The following is a 19,410-nucleotide window of genomic DNA, read 5'->3' as shown; positions in this document are numbered from 1 at the left end:
TTCCAGCTTCCAGATCCATCCCTATTTTATATACTGAAGATGCTTGACTTGGCCATTCTCCAACACTCACACAGTTCCTTATTTGTATAGCTTCTTTCCCTTTTCGACTGCTGATGGGGACTTACGAACCATGCTGCCAGTCTTCTTTTGAGAAAATTTGGATTGTTTCTACTATGGCACCACCAACTTCTGCCTCTGAGTCATAATTTATTTTTGCATTAACTTTTCACATCAGAACATCTCAGCTTCATCTGCCAATTCTTTAATGTAGCTTGTATACAAACGGGGGAAATCTCTACCATTCATTTATTATCTCCAAGCATTAAGTTTCCTTTCCATTTAATCTTATCATATATTTCATTCCAGAATAGTTCATCACTTCAAATGTTCAATGGGTTCTTAGTAAGATACACCCAAATATTTGGACAGAGTGAGAACTAGTCTTGGGTAGACTGACAATACTGAGGGTGACCCACCACCCTGGACTGAGGGAGGTCCCAGGATATGGGACTTTCAGTGCTAAAATCCAGACAAGTTGGTCACCCTAGCAACACCACATCCTCACATACCAAGTACGTGATCAGGTCTTAATTCTCATAAGCCCCAGCTGTCCCACAGACACGATGAGTGACCTCATGCAAGTCACTTAATGTCTCTAGGCTTCTGTTTGTCCAGCAAAAAACCATAAAACAATAGTTAAGGTCTTTTACCTATCTTGCAAAAAATTTTATCTCGGCAAAGAATTTTTTTAATGCATAAAAACCCTGAGGATTCCTCAACACAGTAGGGCACAGAGCAGTCTCCTGTGCTCAAACAGGATGCCTATGCGCAGTGACCATGCCGAATACATGCACAGGTGCCTACGGACCCTCACAGGGCCAACAGGCACCAATATGCTGCCATCTGTGCTTGCAAACTCCGATCACGTTTATAAATGGGCCAAAGGCATTGCCCCAAACAAGTCTAGCCCTGCTCCAGAGCACCACACCCAGACTGCTGTCAGCTGCAGCCATTTCCCACCAGCCACTGCTCAGCACCCACCCTGGGCAAAGCCAGACAGCATGATAGCCCTCCCTGTCTGCGGCTGCCCCTATTCTACCCACTAGAAAACAGCCCCTGGGGCCCTCTCCAGTCACCTACCTCAGAGCACATCCAGTCCTGATCGTGGACACACAGAGAGGGACCTCACGGAGACCAAATCTACACTCAAGAATTACAAGTGTGTCCTTAAGGCTGAGGTGACAGTGCTAGCCAATTCATCAGGAGGTTTCTTCTGGCCAGAGCACAGTGACCGAAGGTCTACAAGGTTTGTGTGGTTTTCGGCCCACATCCTCACTCTGTCACCACATCAGACCCTGACCCGAGGCAGGGACTGTTCGTTCCTCTTCCCCACAAGGGGCAGTCGGAAGCAGGGACTGCAGACTGGGGACCCAAAGCCAGCTCTGGCCCTCACATATGTTTTACTTGGCCCACAGGGTGTTTGTAAAAACTACACATTAGATGCCAACTTATAAGACTCAGCAGTTTTCACAAAAAATCCAGACCTCTGAGCTTCTCTCAAAAAATCAGATCTGGCAACACAGAGCCCTGTATGGCGACCAGAGCTGAGAGCTGCTAACAACAGCGCCCTCAGAAGCATTTATTCTCAGTTTGTCAAAGTCTCTTCCACTTCCTAGGGTCTCTCAAACACAGACCAAGTATCAGTCACCACATTCAAATTAAGATTCAGGTGACTGTTTCTTGAACCTGTACCTCTATCAAAAGTGGGAAAATGACATATTGTCCCAGAGAGCCACACACTTTGAGGAGGCGGCGTGGTAAATGTGGAGGCAGCTTCACTCTGCCCATTACCCACCTGGTCTGTCACAGGCCTTTGAGCTTGTGACCTTTGGTCTCATGTCTTCAAAGCACCTAAACTATTAACCATTGTAGAAAGCCAGCTATGGAAATTAAGAATATGAGCAAATCAGAATATGAGTTGTCAACTCACCCAACTGTAACGGGTCAGGAGAAATCAGCACATGGGAAAGACCAACGAGATTCCATCGGGCAGAGGGAGTTCAGATGGGCAGCCCTGCCCAGGAATGCACTTCTGGTATTTTCTTGAGCAGATACAAGGATCCAGATCATACCCTACCCCTTCACAAAAGTAATCACACATCATATGGATCCCTTTGCAACACTGACCGCACCCCCATGCTCAGCAAACAAGGGGGATATATTATTTTCCAGATTCTCTTCCCTTTCCCATAATTCATTCCATCCATTCTCCAATTTCCCACTATTTTTCTGGCACTATAACCCCGACAGATCAGAAAAGGTCACGTGGGCGGCACAGAGCAGTGCCCAGAGCAAGATGAATACTTACATCACTGCTCTTGGGCCTCGCCAACGCCAGGCTGTCTCGGGCTAAGGCCACAATCACGTTGCTTTTCTCTCCGGCCCAGTGCACCACCATCTGATTGTGGGAATCATTCAGACTAACCTGAAAGAGATCAAAACACAGGAATTAGGACCCATGAGGAGTGACGGCCACAAACATTCTAAAGCAAGACTCTCTCTCCTCCTTTCTCACTCAGAAATGACTAAGATTCTTAAATCTGGAGCATTAGGCCAGGGTGCCCTATTTTTCCCTCTATGCGGATTCTACCAGACTCAACTTCTCCTAGAAGCGACACTAGTCCTCTGCTATTTGGGATATAACTGGATTGAAAAAATCTTCTCAGGCTCTCACTGGCATAACTAATTACTTTGCTTATTTTTGTCCTTTGTGAAATCAATCTCTGGTTAATCTCATTTTTACTCCATACATGGGACATGTATGCACAAAGTTTGAAACCAAAACCCTGAAACATCTCATTCAAAAAAAGTGCACAGGCCAGAAAGACCCCACGCTTTCAAACCTCTGTTCAAACCGGTGCTCTCTCTGGCCTGCAGAGAGAGCCTGACATCTGGCCTGACATCACTCATCCTTAGCTCGTAACAAGCAAGAACAAGAGAAAAACATCACGGCGCAGTGTTATCTAGTTAGTTTTGAAGTGCCCCGAACCTTTGGATTATCACTAACAGTAGCTGCCAGACTTCTGGATTTTATAAACCAGTAAAATGGAAATAAATTGGGAAGGCCAACAGAGGATTGGTTGGCCACTTCTATTCTGCCAGGTAAGGACATAAACAAAAACAGCCACTGGGTGAGAGCTTGACTTGCCGTTCTCTGAATGTTTCCTCTGCTTCCTGAGGACACAGCAGCCTCTTGTCCAGGCTGCCTGGCAGTGGGCTGCGGCCCTGGGACCGAGTTCCAGCCAATGGAATGAGAGAGAAGGCAGTCAGTGCCCCACATAGCCTGTTTTCTTTCCTATCCGCAGGCTGCATTCAGGTCTCTGGGGTCCCAGAGGAGAGCAGAACGACAGACGGAAGCAGCCCACATCCCAGAGGAGAAGGCCCTCCACTAATCAGTACCGCTCATTTTGAACTTCTCATAATTAGGAGATAAATTTACACCACTGAGCTTCCGGGATTCATCTTTTATGTAGCTAGCCCTCCTAAACAATACAACCGCCATCTATAATCAGTGTCATTTTTTTAAAAAAGGACATTTTAATACCAAAAACTGAGGGAGGATATAATCTCAGAATGAAGGCCAGTTATTTTAGATAGTTTTTGCTTTATGAAAAACTGACTACATTACTTTTATTTTTCCCATTTCACCTGTCACTGATGGACAGGCTGGCATTTTAGGACACCGGAGCCATACGCTGCACCCCCTGTGTGAAGGGCAAACTGATGTCCCTACCAACATAAATTCTGAGAGCTGGTGTTAACATTCGCCATCAGGACAAAGACCCCCAAAATCACAAGCATGCACCCTGCCTCTTGCTGAGCAATGTCTGGGAGAAGCCGAGTCCATCAGCTGTCTAGGGCACATGCAGAAGGAAATCAAGCTTCTGGGCTCTGAGCAGCCTCTCTGCACAGTCCAGCTGGCACAGTCCTCCCACCCTGACCTCTTGAACTGATACAAAGTACAAGCCTGAGCTGATCTGCTCTCCGAGCTGTCCTCCCATCAAGGCTCTGCAGCAGAAAACGCTCCCCTCCCCACAGCTCCTTTCTCCTTTCCCTTCCTCACCCCACCGTGCCCTAGCTTGCCCCACCCACTCCTTGAGGTGCTCTCAGATGTCACAAGGGAGAAGGGAAACACCTGTGCCACAAACTTGGCAGACAGAATGACAAAGGAGCTAATCCTTAACTACTTTACTTTGGGTCTTAAGAACCTGCATCTAATTTGATCCAGGATCCAAACTCTTCGGGAAAATATCTGAAATGAGACCTCCTTAAGGAAAAAGACCCTAGATATTTTTTAGGAAAATGTCATTCCAAAATGTTCCTTCTCACTCCCAGAGAGATAAGTCCAGGCAAACATCGACAGAGAAGTGCAAATACAAAATAGAAATAAATAAATAATTTAACCCAGAATGCTACAGGGAGGAAGTGGCTAAGGGGCTCTCCACCAGCCGCTGACACCTTACCCCAGCCTTCCCTCTTCCCCCACTCCTTCCAGCCCATGCCTCTGTGGGAAGAATCTGGAAGCATCTATGGATCAGAAGCCCACCAGCCCAAGTGCCCCGGGAATTCAAGTTAAAAGCCTTCTCCCCTCCAAAACTCTTAGACCCAGAAAGGAATAAATAAAGAACTGTTGCAAACATCAATACAATAAAGGATTTGGAACCTAGAAGAATCTCTCAAGTTCATCCAGGGTCTGGGATGAAAAAACCCACCAATATTCAATGTGGGCAACCTCAGAACAGCCCCTCTGGCAGGTAACAATCAAATAACACTCTGAACAGGTCACAAAGCCTTCAGCGATCAGAGTGGGAAAGAGGTCTGAACACAACTTGCTTTAGTCTCTCTACTCAGAGGACATGAGATTTATGAGGCCCCTCAACCAATCCTGAGAGTGAAGGGGTGAGGGCAGCACGAAGGACAAGCCTCAGAACATCCAAGGGCTTTTTCACAAAGAAAGCCTAGAAGGCAAGCTTGGTGAAACACCTTTTAAAAAAGAGAGAGACTTTTCTTACTTTATTAGATGTCCCTTTTATTCCTAACAGCAGCAGACTGTAAAAGGGCAGCCCAGTGGGGAGAAAAAAAAAATCCCTGGCGAGCAATGGTTTGTCCAAGGGCCACTAGGCAACTCACACAAACAGTTCAGCTCCCTCGTTGGCCAGATGTCGGCATGGGCACATCCTGGTCATGGGAGTAACTCCCTGGGGAGCGCCAGCAGCGGCTGAGTCACGGCTGATCCCCCAGGGAACCTAGGTGCCCATCCCCCCAAAGCACCAGCCCAGAGTCAGCCACAAGAATCCACGCACCAAGAGGACGGACGGTGGAGCCAGCAGGCAGGCAGGCAATTTCATTAACACAAAGACATCATTCTGCTTTCTGTCCTCACCTTCCTCCTCTCCATCTCCCCTCTGTCTTCATTCCCCGCCCCACCCCACCCTCTCATGGGGAAAGAGGAAGAAGTCCAAGCCGGCTCTCCATGGAAAGTGACCAGGAAACCAGAGGCCCAGGGCAGCCCCAGCAATCAAGAACACTCGAGGGTCCCCAAGCTAGGTTCCTGCACTTAATGAGTGGTGTCTGCTTTGTTTGGTTCCTTTTCCACCCCCTGTCCTTTCCCCCTGAGCCTTCCCCATCACCAGCCCTCTGGGGCAGCTGCAGGCTACCAGATGAGTCTTATCAGCCTTGCTCACTCGGGTCCCACAAACAGCTGTGGAGAGGGGCGGGCACACACAGACCCAGAAGACGCTGGGCAGGGAGGGCAGCTTTTCCAGGAACGTAACCTTGATGTGCAATCAGTTATAACCGCAACCCCAGGGTGTGAACAACCTTCCCTCTCCCATCTCTAGCTCACAGGACGTAGTGGAGCTTGATAAATGAGGCACAATTAATCAGAGCTATAAAAGCAGCAGGGAGGGGCCCAATGCCTCCCCTCAGAAGGCAAAGAGAGAAAAATCGCATGCCACGGACTCTCTGCATACAGAAACCACATCATAAACAACAAACAGCATCCGGGGGGGGGGGGGGGCTCTGCTAGCCTCACAGGAAGGTTGTTAAGAGTCAAGATAACCCCCAGAGGTCACCGGGTTCGGGGGCCCCAAATCCGGCTAACGGTCAGAATCACCAGAGAGGCCCCACCCCAGAACCACTGATTCAGAATCCCTCTGACTGGGGGGGGAATCAGTACTTTTAAAAGATTATACCACCAGGTTCTCTAATGCAGCTTATTTGGGGAACGATGAATCTAGTCCATTCCCCTTCCTCCTGGCAGAATCTGGGATGTAAAGGATAGTGGCTAGAAGACTCCCTCTTTTTGTGGGGGGTTTATCTTTGGGTATTCTGGGTACCTGTTGAAACTCTATGATCTACTGACACATGCCTGATATATGCCAGTAGCTATCTATCTATCCATCTATATATACACTATATATACTGATATGTGCCTATATAGATATATATATATACACACACTATATATACTGATATATACCAGTGTATATCTACTGATATGTATATGATACATAGGAGAAACCTCAAAAACATTATGCTATGTAAAAGAAGCCAGACACAAAGGTTACATATTGCATGATTCCATTTATATGAAATATCCAGAACAGGTAAATCCATAGAAACAGAGAGCAGATTGGTGGTTGCCAGGAGCTGGGGGGAGGGTGGAGTAGGGAGTTCATGGGTAAAAGGTTTTATTTTGGAGTGTGAAAATGGTTTGGAACTAGATAGAGGTAGTGGTTGTAAAACATTGTGAATTACTAAATGCCACTGAATTGTTCACTTTAAAACGGTTAATTTTATGTTATGTGAATTTCATCTCAAATAAAAACAAAGCCTGCATGACCTGTAAGGAACATTATACTTCTCAAGTGCTGATCCAAGAGCTCCCACTCTTCAGTGCTTCTTTCATCTCATCTGGATCCTTCACGCTACCAAAATATGCAGCTAGAATGAGTCATAGAGGAGGCCGGCTGAAGAGTGGGTCTCTGGCCAAAGCAATCCTTCAAGTGCTGTCAGAGGCATCTGCAGAGCCACAGCATCCCCACAGGCCTCCCGGTCCCTGGTCCCTGGTCCCTGGTCCCTGGCTAGAGAAATGGCCATGGGCTCAAGGCGAGCATTCACTCCCAGCTCACAACAATCGTCACCACACCCACAGCGACACACCTTGGTCCACGTCACCCCACGTTGTCTCTCAGCCCCCCAGCATGCCCTAGCATTCCCAAGAGGTTAAATGATTTGTCTCATCACTCAGGTGAGGGGAAGAATCTGCTGCCACCCAAGCCCCTAGCTCTGAGTTGTTATAAATAGAAGGGAGGACCAATAAATTGCTTGTTGTATGAACGTACTGATTGCTCGTGCATTCACTTACTGGTTAAGTCTGCACTGAGGCCTACTAGGTGCCAGGCACCCTCAGAGGCTCTTTAATCATCTCCTACCTGTCAAGAGCACACAGAGCATTTTGAGGGGAAACCTTGGCGTTGCAGGTCTGACTGGCAATAAGAAATTTACAATAAAACCACCAAAATCTGTGCAGTCACTGAGGCTTACTCAGGAGGATGGGGCCCTTAACAGAATGAGTCACACATTGTCTTCATTCATTTCCTCTGCCACCACGTCTTTCAAATTGGTCAAAGATCAGGATGTCCTAGACATCCACAGCCTGTAGTCCTCATCACTCCTACACAGCCTCTCTCCAGAACACAGTTCGTGGAGGACAAATAAGGCAATCTGGTTCATTTCTCGGCCTCACTAGCAGGGAAATACAAAGCAGCATTTTTAAAATTCTACAGTGAAGTATAAAACAAATATCCTGTCCTTCCACGGCGAGGACAGAGGCAGCTGCTAAATGCCAGGAACTACGGGACGGGCCCGAGGAAACCAAAGACACGCTCTCGGGGTCCAAGAATAACAAGGTGTCCTCAAACCATCCATGTGCACGACCTAAATGCTAGGTATGCAAATCGCCCCTCCGTGTCCCCTTTCCAGACCGTGTTCTCACCATATTTAGTCAACTCATTATCCTCCCTGGACTCCCACCTCGGAAGGAGAGCTGAAATCTAGTTTAAGAGATCCCTGCAGAGCCCCTGCTCGTGGAACCTCAGCTCACTCACTTGACTTTCGCGTTTCCTCAGATGCTTCACCCACAGAATGCATTAACTACTTTGCTGATAAATTCAGGCTGCCCATTTTACAGATGAGAAAACAAAGGGAAAAATGACCTTGGACTAAAAAACTTAGCATTTCACTACAATCTCCTTAGCTGCAGTCATGAGCACTCTTGAGAAAATATTAGATACCTTTTCCTTTCTCTTTACCGAAAGGGTGATAATCATATTTTCATTGACGTAACAGTATCAGTTGAGCGAGACTTATCTTTATTTCTCATTGATCTTCGGCAAGTAGACTCTATCCACCATCAACCTCTCTGTGCCACTCCCTCCTGGAGAACCTCACTTTGCCATTTAGCAAAAAGCACACTTTGCTGTCCCAAGAGGGCTCCCTATTAAGAAGAACCTATTAAAAAAATTTGTCATAAAAATAATCACCCCTTAATTTCCCAGTTGGTAAGTGAGAAAAAGAAGAAAGTGTCAGGGCCAGAAGGAACCTCAGAGAACATCTAAACCAACTTCCACATTTTGCAGGTGCGGTTTAGCCCACACGAAGATTTCGAGGCGGTGTTCCACACTGCCTTCAGACCCCGGGCCCAGAGCAGGGCCCACGGGCAGAGAGAGGACAGCGAGGCCCCCTCACTGGTGTTAACTGGCTGCTGAGCACCTGAGCCAGGACTAGCCTGAAATGAGGATTCACCCACGAACCCAAAGGCATTTCTATGAGCTCTTCAGGATGGTTCCAGACCACCTGCTCTCCCTGACCCTCCTTTCTGGCTCTGCAGCTTCACCGTGAACAGCCCCCCACCTCGTTCACTCAATAAATATTTATCGAGCACTTACTATACATCAGATGCCAAGCTACGTGTTAGGAAAACAGCAGACTTCCAGGTCCTGCCTCATGGCTCTTAAATTAGTAGGGAAAACAAACATTAAACAATTAATTCCACGAATAATGGTTAAATTACAGTTGTTAAATCGGGGGGTGGAGGTGCACAACCTTGTGTAGGGGAAGAGTGTGGCTGCACTGAAGACATGACCTACAGCAGATACCAAGGACAAAGAGGGAGGAGAGAGGGAAAAGGGGATGGAGAAGAGAGATCCAGGTGGAGGGGCAAAAGCCAGGGACGGGGAGGGACTCAGGACTTGTCATATTTGAAAAGTTCAAAGGGAATTAGTGTAGCCAGGAGAGCCAAGGAGGGGGGGAATTATATGAGATCTCTAGGTTTTAAAGGGGGAAAAAAGAGTTCATAGCAAAAAAGGCCAGGGACCACTGCCTGAAAGCAAGGTTTTCACTGGAATATTTATGAGAGGCAAATGTGCCACAGTCAAGGAGACCAGTCAGAGGCTTGGGTTTGAGTCTTGGTCTCTCCAATTTACTAGCTGCATAACTGTGGGTACAGCACTTCACCTTTCTGGGCCTCAAGATACTCATCTGTGAAATGAGAATAATAATAATTCTTATCTTCCCAACTTTACAGGACTGTTATAAGAATCAGATGAGATGTTATCCACGAAGATATTTCATAAACTTCAAAATGCTAAAACATTATTTCCTTTTGTTATTGGTATATTCTTTATACCAAAATAAACTATTCTTCACAAAATGGCTCCATATAAAAAAATAACATGAGCATCACCAGGGCTGGGACATTGAGGCCTAAGAGCAAGCAATGACATATAAAATGATGAAACACTGCACACCTGAGCCAAGCTCAGAACTCACGGCCAAGTGTGGACTCAGGCAGTCTGCTCCTCACTCCACAGCCCAGCTCAGAAACCTGGGAAACACAATCGCTGGTTCCCAAGGCTCCAGCACATTAGTGGCACTGATTTCTAGCACTTTCTTCACCCCAAAGGGAAAGTATTTAAACATTACATCCTAGAACTGAAGGCCTCAAGACCTCACCATACCAGTGGCATCTTTACCACACTGTGAGGGAAGGGAACAGAGAGGAGAGGGCACCTCACATCCAACACCACACGAGATGCCCTCTGAGCTCCCAGGAGGGCAAGGCACTCAGCAGAGGCCCCCGGACACCCCTCTGCTAGATTAACTCCCCCAACCCTGAGTTGATGGCCCTCTCACCTCTATCCAACCCTCCACATGCAGTCCTTAATTCTTCTCCTCTAAAGATTCAAGGCCTTGTTTCTGCCATCACCCTTCCAGCACACCTTGCCAAATTCAGCAAACCACAGGCAAAGTTAACTGCAGGATTTTTTTTTAAACTACAGTCATGTGCCACATAACAATGATTCGGTCAACAACAGATCGCATATACGACGGTGGCCCCATGAGATTAGCAACATACAGCGTACGTGTGTAGTAGGCTATACCATCTAGGTTTGTGTAAGTACACTCTATGATGTTCGCACAACAACGAAATCACCTAACGATGCATTTCTTAGAACGTGTCCCTGTCGTTAAGAGACATATGCTGTACTCAGTGAGAAAACTTCAGGGAACTAAACATACACACATGAGGTAAGGCACAGGTACACAGTCTCATGTTACTCAATTAACTGAGCACAAGTTTAAAACATTCAAGTCTCTTCCAACATACTCCCATAGTTTCATAGGCCACTCACCCACCTCTGCTCTGTCCGCACTCCTTGCCAACAGCAGGTCCCTCTGCTGAGATCCTTGGGCAGGCCAGGGCTAGTCTTTCTCCCCAGGTCCCTGGGCAGACCCACATGGTACTGTCTGGCATGTATCCCCTGGGCTGATAGAGACACGGCGTCCTTTATCCGGGCCCCGAACCCCATATATGGCTCCTTTCATAAGCACCCACTTGGGCTTCCCCAGTGACAATCCTTAAACAAGCCTTTCTCCCAAGGTAGCTTTTAACCTGGGCCCTCCAAGCTCAATCAGGTCATCCTAGCTTTTCCCAATTTCTTCTGGGCACAGAGGTTTCCCAAGAGTTAAAAATTTCATCATGACACTATTCACCTCCCCAGCCCATACAAGTAGATCAGATCTCACGTCAGTACCAACTACCATATCAAAATCCCAATTCAAGACCCACTCAATTCAGGACCCACTCACTGGCTCAAACCCACATTTATTTCATGTAAGAATCACTCTCACCATCTTCCCCCCAGATCCCCTTCAGTCACAGCTATTTGGGGGAAGAGGGTTTCTACTCAACAGGCTAGTCTCTTTCCTAAATAAGAGAATCAGTATTAGTTACCTTCATTTAAAAAACAAAAAAAGGGGGAGGAGATAATAAACAGCACATTGGCCCCTACACAGCACAAAATGCGTCTGATATACATACATCTTTTATTGCCCTTGTCTGCCACTCAGATCTGGGACGTAATCACATCAGCCTGCCTTTCTGAGAAACCGTAGCCGTGTTTTTAATCTAATTCAGGGGACTGGAGATAAATCATCATGAAGGGTCCCGATTTTCCGAGCCAAGAGCCTGCAGCGGCAGCAACAGCAATGGCATGCTAAGTTAAAGGGCAGCCAGGAAGGGGAGTTACATGCAGTGATGAAGACCACACGCCCACACTGTTTGTCTTCATGCCAGCCTGCAGGGTTGCAGGGATGAAAGACAGACCCAGCTACATGGAGGTAAGTCAACAAGAGCACAGGAAGCAGAGGGCAGGGGTAGGGAGATGGCCCCACTGTTAAGGCATTGTTTACATCTTTCACTGCTAAACAGATGTGCAGGGTCTGCACACCCCCTCGGCAAAGCTCAGTACAAGTGGGCTGCTTGTGCAAGGCCACATCAGGAGGGAAGGCACAGAGGTCAGCCATTGTCACCCAAATCACCAATGGAAGGAGGCAACTGTGCAGAGGCATCCCCTAAGATGACCACTGCATCCACTGCACCCTGCACAGCCCCCTGATGCATTCCTACCCAGAAGAGAAAGGCCACTGTGTCCTGACATTCAATTTGGCAGTCAGCAGCCACCGAAACCTGGGGTTCAGGCTACAGCCCTCAATTCTTGCTTTCCCTCCTCTGTTTGTGGTGGAAACAAATGCAGGCCTTTGCTGTAACCACAGCGTCTCTCCTGGATGAAGCAGAAGTTGCATACCACCAGGAAAAGGAGGCCTCCCACATCCCATTAAAGCTACACCATCTAACTCAGTAGCCAAGGGCCACATGTGGCCACTTAAGCTTAAATTTAAATTGATTAAAATTAAATGTAAGAAAATAAGTTCTTCAGTCATACCAGCCACATTTCAAGTGCTCAACTGCCATATATGGCTAGTGGACACACTGGATAGCACAGATATAGAATATTTCCATCATCGCAGAAAGATCGATCAAATAGCACTATATTAGATCTGTTATGGGGCCAAGAAGATAGGATCTTCTGGCTCTTGACTAGTAGCAGTGATATGATCCTGAATGTTATTATTATTACTAACAATTACCCAGTGGACAATAGAATTTTGTAATTATTTTTAACTCACTATTGTGGTCGTGATTGTTATCAAGTTCCATTTTTATGGAACCGACCCCAAAATGCACAAAGCATTCCTCATGTTGCAATAAAAAATGGAGGGTCTCACAATATCATAGGATGAATCCCAAATCTTGACTTTGATCGGCAGCCCACCCTGCCTTCTCTGATTTATAGCATCATCAGCCACTTCAATGCTAGAAGGCTGCCCATGCCACTTCTTTGAAGGCCCAAGGTTCACAGGTCGATAAACCAATAAATTAGGTCGAAATTAACTGCGGCTCATTTTAAACTGAGGGAAATTGATTTTTGCATCTACGTGGCTGGACTGAATATGCCAAGTGCCGATGGATTCTGGCGTACCTAGAGAATGCACAGGAAGGTTCTGTGCTCAACAAAGAGAATGCCTTACCCCTACAGCCCAGACCACTTCTGGAGAAATACTAATGCATGAATATTCAAACTGAAATGTAGAGAGCTCTCCTTTACTTTCCATCACAACTAAATCTGAAAAAGCAGAGGAAAGGTTAATGTAATACCTCAGCTTTAATATATTTCTATGCAGTCAACTCTCAATTATTTGCATCTGAATTATTGTCGAAAATTCTAAACTCCAAACTGGCTTTCTCTGAGGACATTTATGTCAGCCATTTCGCATATCAGCTGCTCAAAGAATGCAAACTCATTTTAATATTCACTTAAGCAAAACTGAATTAGGAAGGTAAACTGACGCTTAAAAAAAAAAGACTAAATAATTACATAGCAAAGGCAATTAAGTTATTTTTTGGGTTACTTGCTCTCCAGATTATTAGAATGCTCCTGCGTCAGTCCATCACAGTAGACAGTACAAGCCTGGCTCCATCTATCTCTGGCCCTGGGATTAAACAAGACAATACAAAGATGGCTGTCATCTCTAAGGAGGAACAAACCAAAATATGACAACGAAACGTTCCTACATCTATCTTTTGCTTTGAGATGTTAGCTGCTGTTAGCCTCTTTCTCCTGGATCCCAGGTCTCAAAGCAATTTATTAAGCATACCATTAACTTCATTTTACAGAATGTAAAGAAAACATTCTCAAAAACAACATGAGTTAAAACCGAGATCCATGATCTCCGCATTCTGACATTCTCACAAACCTGGGCTTTACATCTCTAGGGAACTGCTCTCCAGCATCTTTTCAAGTCAAGAGAGGGCTATATAATGCTGTTCTCCTGGCCCGCAGGAATCCTCAAAGTGGAATGAAAATGAGTTTTCTTTCACCTGGCCTGCAGAAAAAGTAATAGCCTATTTTATACTATGACAGTTCAGGTAACTCCCTTCCTATTGACAGTCATAAGGCTATAAATATATTTTGGAGCTAGAGTTAATCTCATTACTCATGAAAATCAGTGGCTATGGATAACAGAAACCACTGATCTTTCAAGTTTTAAATTTTATGTACATATTTGTTATATATGCACAGAATGTTTCTGGAAGGACATAGGAAAAACTGATGACAGTGGTTGCCAACTGGGAAGGGACACTGAGTGAACGGGGGCCACAAGAGGAAGGGAAATTTACTTCTCACTACGTACTCTTTTGTACAAATTTTGTTTTGTAAACGTATTACCTACTGAAGGCTAAATAAATAAATTGGATGGCTTTTCATTTCATCCCTTTAATTCTCCATCTCCTCACTCCTCTCCCTGTCCCCTTTCCTCCCATTCCTTCTACCTCTCAAAGCCTCCACCCACCATGCCCCAAGACACACAAGCTATTAATGAACTAAATAGTGGCTAGAGACCGGGCAAAGAACTGCACACAGTAAGAGATGCCAAGTGGAACCAGGAAGTTTTTCAAGGTCACATCCCTTATCGAGCCAACCCAACAAGCCAAGCAACTCTTCACCTATGTAGAAGGCAACTTGGGAAACAGCAAAGGCTTTGCCTTCTCATATTTTGGAAGCATACAGGTCAAACATCCTAACTCCAGAATCAACTAGCCAATTCTTTCCCAAGCAAGAGCATCGTGTGAGAATCTACTCCAAAGAGATCTAAAACTAAACAGTATTTCACCCCCAAAGGAGGCTCTTTGTCCCAAGGCCTTGTGCTGTAACAGACACTTTATTTTCAGTCTCAAATCAGGACACTGAATACTCCCTGGCCTCTAAAAAGCAGGAATTATGAAGAGAGAGCTCATTGGAAGAAAAATAAACCTGTAAATCCTGTTAGGCTTTGCGTTTCATTCCAAAGGATTTTTCTCCAAAACAATACCATTAGCAATACCATGATGGCCCTAAAAGGGAGGATTCTGTACAATAAATCCCAGCTTTTCTTTCAAAATAACCCCCAGGACAGCACAGGAAAATCTGGGCTTTACATCTCTAGGGAACTGCTCCATCCTCCACTACTCTCATCCTCACCCCCGAGTGGGCTGACTCGTTTTCACTCTCCATTTGTGGGATCTAAATACCTTTTCTACAACATGGATCTTCTTCCTGCTCCCAAGCCTCTCTTCTCCCAGGGGGGCAGTCAGTCCACAAATATTCATTAAGGGCCTCCCAAGTGCCAAGGACACAGAGAAGAGAAAGACTTGATCCACACCCTCAAGGAGCAAACAGGGAGGTGAGACAGTGAAACAAGCAGTTCTAACACAAGATGGAAGTGCTATAACCCAGCTCTAAAGAACTCTTCCCAGCGGAGCCTGCGAATACCGGGTCTTCTTTGGATGCTAATGAATGGAACAGGGGTTTCACAGGCAAAGACAGGAGTGGGGCAAGACCATTCCAGGCAGAGGAAAAAGCGAGTATGATGGCACTGAGGCACGGAGCTGACATAAAATCAGGAAGAAATTCAGTGTGGCAGGAATTATGGAATCCCCATTCCTGGACTTGGCCCTTTTTAAAAGGGGCTCAATTTCTGAACTGTGAACTTGGGCAGAAAAGTCCTAATATCTGATAGCAAATTGTTTTCACCACTATCACCGTATTTCATTGTTATAAACCTGCCTCTAAATAATCATGGCAGAAACTAGTCTCCTACACTGAGGAACATGAGGATGAATGTGGTCAAAATAACTAAGCCAAGTTTACTCCATAGGGTTAGGGGAGCCAGAGAAAGAACCGACTTTCTCCAGCCCAGGGCTCTTCCTCAGATGCCTCCCTGCAAAGGCCCTCCTTGCTCCTCTCCCTGAAGCTCATGGCTTTAACATCACCCCTAGGGCTTCTTCAATCAGGCAGCTTCTGCTTCCAGCCCTAATCTGTGCTGCCAGGGATCCTCTTAACCCCACTCAAAGGTCAGAGGGCAAGAAGCTGCAAAGTGTCTGAGCCCACTGACCCTTTATCACTCCATCTCCCACGCCCTCCCATACCAGACACCCACTAACACCTCACTGTAGAGTTGTGGCAGGTTTACGGCGTCCGTGCTACTTGTTCCTGTCTAGTACATTTACATGCCGGCATTTGCATCTGCTTTATCTCCTCCTTAAATTGTAGTTTTCTAAAAGCAGGGATGAAAAATTCCCTGCCCCCATCTGCATCTCCAAGTCTATATAGAATCACACTCAATTCAAGCAATACTATGGGAAAACACTGCAATTCCTTAGGTTTACAAGTTAAGGGGCTGGGGGGGAGGGGCGGGAGTTGTGTATAAATTGGAGCTTGGCTTCGGGCTAGACATAGAATGGCCACACAATTTATACTCCACACCCTGACACTTTTGAGAGTGAAGGCAGCACTTTTCATAACCAGCAGGGACAATTTATAAACCAGGTCTGTCCCAGGGAAAGCAGCGGTAAATGGTCACCCTTGCTAGAAAGGTCATTCCAAATAGATGTGAGTTACTCCGGAGCTCCAAGAGGGGCATTGCCAAGCCCCCTTCAGTCACTGATTCCTGTGCTCGTGGTCTGAAGGGTCTGCACCAGATAGAGCTTGTGGCAGAAAGCCCAGTACCAGGAAGTTCTTCCTTCTTTCTAACTCAAAGCCTTAAAGATTCAAGTTAATCCTACTTTTATTAACCTCAGGGCAACAGAGAACAATGGCTAGGGAGGCAGCCTCAGAGAAAACACACTGCCGCGTCTTCACCGTTGGTGGGAATTCCTCATTATGAGTGCAACTGCTAGTTCTCCATCCTTCAACTGAACCGAACTCAATCTGGCTGGCTCAGAAATATAAAAGCGTTTCGGAGTCACTCCCAGTGAGAACCGTGTTCATCTTTAACTTGCCCCAAATCCCCAGCGGCTTTCACAAACCAAACCCAAGGAAGACATAGCATCTGTATGCATAGTTTTGAGACCAAGAAGCTCTTCCCTCAGTTAAAACTTTAGCTGCGGGGGACCTGAGCTCTGGAAGGCATGGTCTCCCCTGCTCCCCACTCCCAGCCCCCAGATTGCTGATTCAAGCCCAGAGCAGAGTGGGGCTGACTGGGAAGACTCAGTAACAAGGGAGCTTCTCTTCCCCCCTCCCTCTCCATCAGGATGCTGGAGTCCCTGTTGAGAGCAAGGACCTTGCTGACTTCTTTTCAACAATACAAAAAAGAAGTTTCAGATGGCGTGGGGTGGGGTGGAGGGGACAAGGATCTGGACTCGAGAGGGAACAGAGCCAGCAGGTTCCAGCAGCCCCCACTCACCAGCAGTTCCATGCCCACCGGCACACGCTCTTGCCCAGGGGCTGATAACGGATGGAAGTCAAATGCTCCCACCTACTCGCCACCATCCCTCCCCCTTTCAGTTACATATATTATATTTATAACATATATTTTATAGGATTTAAAAAGAAGTATTTAAGAAGCATTTTATAAAGACAGGGCAACTATTCGACCACTGAGACAATGCAGACAATAACTAAATAGCAGGCAATCCTGCCCCGTGTGACCTTGGGCTGGTCCCTTCACCGTTCCCAGCTTTGCTTTCTTCAACAAGACGACACAACAGAGCCAGGTTCTTCCTGGCTCCAAGGGTTGAACGTTGAACTCTATATATTTCCTGAAGAAATGGCTAAAGGAAAACCGGTGAAGAGAGGCAGAACCCAGACTAATCTTTTAATTTCTACTTTAAGGGAACATTTTGACTCTAGAAATCGTGCAACTTACCACCTCCATGGGTCCCCCTCTTTCTCCCCCACCGACCTGCCAGGTCTTGTGATGTCAATCTTAACCCCGGGACCGGGAGTCTCGTGACGCAATAACATGGTCAAATTAATTTTGCCAACACTGATACAAACACACAAACTCGGTTTGCAATTCCTAGCAGTAAGTTCGGCCATAAAAGTGAAATTCATGTTACTTATGATCTAATAAACCTATTGCCTGGATAGAAATAAATCATTTACTGAATAATAATGCCCACCAAATTCTTACAGTCTTTCAAATCCCCAAGTGCCATAAGGGATATTCCTGTTCAACATAAAGTCAATATCTTGGGGGAGGGGGGAGGTTCCAACCGCCCCCCAAAAAAAATTCAGCTCTTACACACACACATACTCCTCTGGCTTTGGCTATACAAGACAAGCAAGCTTTCGGGGTTGCCCACCCTAATTGAGGTTAAAAATGGTAAGCGTGGCACGTTCTGTGTAAGTGTACTGCAACCGCAGGGTGCTCGCCTCCACTGCCAACTGATGATACACTAAAGAAAATCCGTTTTTTATCCACACGTAAAATGAAGCTGCACCCCTCCTATACCTGCCGGAAACTACACCGGTGTGCACAGACCCTGGGGAAACAGGCACTGCACCCCGCGAGTTACCTGGAACACGTTTGCTAATATCGACAGGAAGAAGGAAAGATCAATGCATTCAAGCGCTGACGGTTGTACTCATGTGTGGGGGGAAAAAACAAATGCAAGCCGGGAAGTCCCCAGTGGTGCCTGCACCTGGGAGGCGACTGCAAAGGATGGATGCGGGGGTGAGGAAGTGCAGGGAGAGGAAGGAGCTGGAGGAAGGCGGGCTGCAAACTGCTCACCTGTCCGTACACCTTGATGGGCTCTGGCTGCAGGGGAGCGCTCCGTCGCCTCCGGAGCGGCTTCTCGTCCGCCCCCCGGGTAGCCTCGCGCGCCCACAGCCGCAGCTCGCTCGGGTCGCCCTGCACCACGAGGAAGCCCTGGTCCTGGGGCAACGGCGCGCGGCCGCCGTGCAGGGTCTGCGTCCAGACCTCGCAGAGAGCCCCGGGCGGCAGCAGCGCGACCAGGGCGAATAGGAAGGGGAGTCGCGACTCCCTCCTGCTACTCCGTGTCGCCATGTTCGGGCGAACGCTGCTGCAGGTGGCGCCGCCGCCAGGAGAGAATGTGCAGCGCGAGGCCGGGAGAGCGGCCGGGCCGGGGCCGCGCGCGCCGCTCCTGGGGCTCCAGGCCGCCCGCGCCGCTCCGGGCCGCCCCGCTGCGCCCGCCACCACCGCCGCCGCCGGGTCCCGCTCGGCTCGGCGCGGCGCCGTCACGTGTGAGGCTCGCAGCCGCGTCCCCTTCGCGCACTTTCCGCGCTCGGCGGCCTCGGCGGCGACTGTGGCCCCTCCCCCGCCCAGGGATGGGGAAGTCAAGGCAGCCAGCGCCCGCGAGGGTGCGTCCCCTTCCGCGCCGGCGGGCACACCTCGTCGGCCACCCTGCAGCGATCGAGAGTTGCGTGGGGCTCAGCCGCTCGTCTTCGCTGGACTTAGTTGTTGCCTCTGATGGGTCCTGCCGAGCGCGTCCTAAACCGTGGCCAGTCTCCTTTCCTGACTGCACAGCCCCCTGTCCCCCCAAACGACCACCACCCCCGCCCCTGGCCGCATCCCCACCTCTGAGTGAGAGCCGAGAGCACAGCGACCAAATTCGAGTCCAGATGAACCCGCCCCCATTGTGAAACTCCATAGTTGCAACTA

At 47.6% G+C, this 19,410-nt stretch overlaps 1 protein-coding gene across 2 annotated transcripts in view; it reads right to left on the bottom strand.

The window, feature by feature from the left end:
• Positions 1 to 18,928, bottom strand: part of SORL1 (sortilin related receptor 1) — a 163,867-nt gene extending 144,939 nt beyond the window's left edge. For both annotated transcript variants that reach the window (XM_087433828.1, XM_004427196.3), the window contains exons 1-2: positions 18,520 to 18,928; positions 2,369 to 2,485 (exon numbers count right to left, since the gene is read on the bottom strand). In XM_087433828.1, the coding sequence (XP_087289954.1) occupies positions 2,369 to 2,485; positions 18,520 to 18,795 (393 nt within the window). In that variant the 5' untranslated portion in view covers positions 18,796 to 18,928. The remainder of the gene's footprint in view (positions 1 to 2,368; positions 2,486 to 18,519) is intronic.
• Between the last annotated feature and the right edge of the window lie 482 nt (positions 18,929 to 19,410).

Source organism: Ceratotherium simum, chromosome 7, assembly GCF_057802395.1.
Source record: "Ceratotherium simum simum isolate JZ-2026a chromosome 7, ASM5780239v1, whole genome shotgun sequence".
NCBI classification, from domain to species: Eukaryota; Metazoa; Chordata; class Mammalia; order Perissodactyla; family Rhinocerotidae; genus Ceratotherium; species Ceratotherium simum.
Note: the sequence above shows the minus strand (reverse complement) of the source record. Positions and strands in the feature narration are given on the sequence as shown.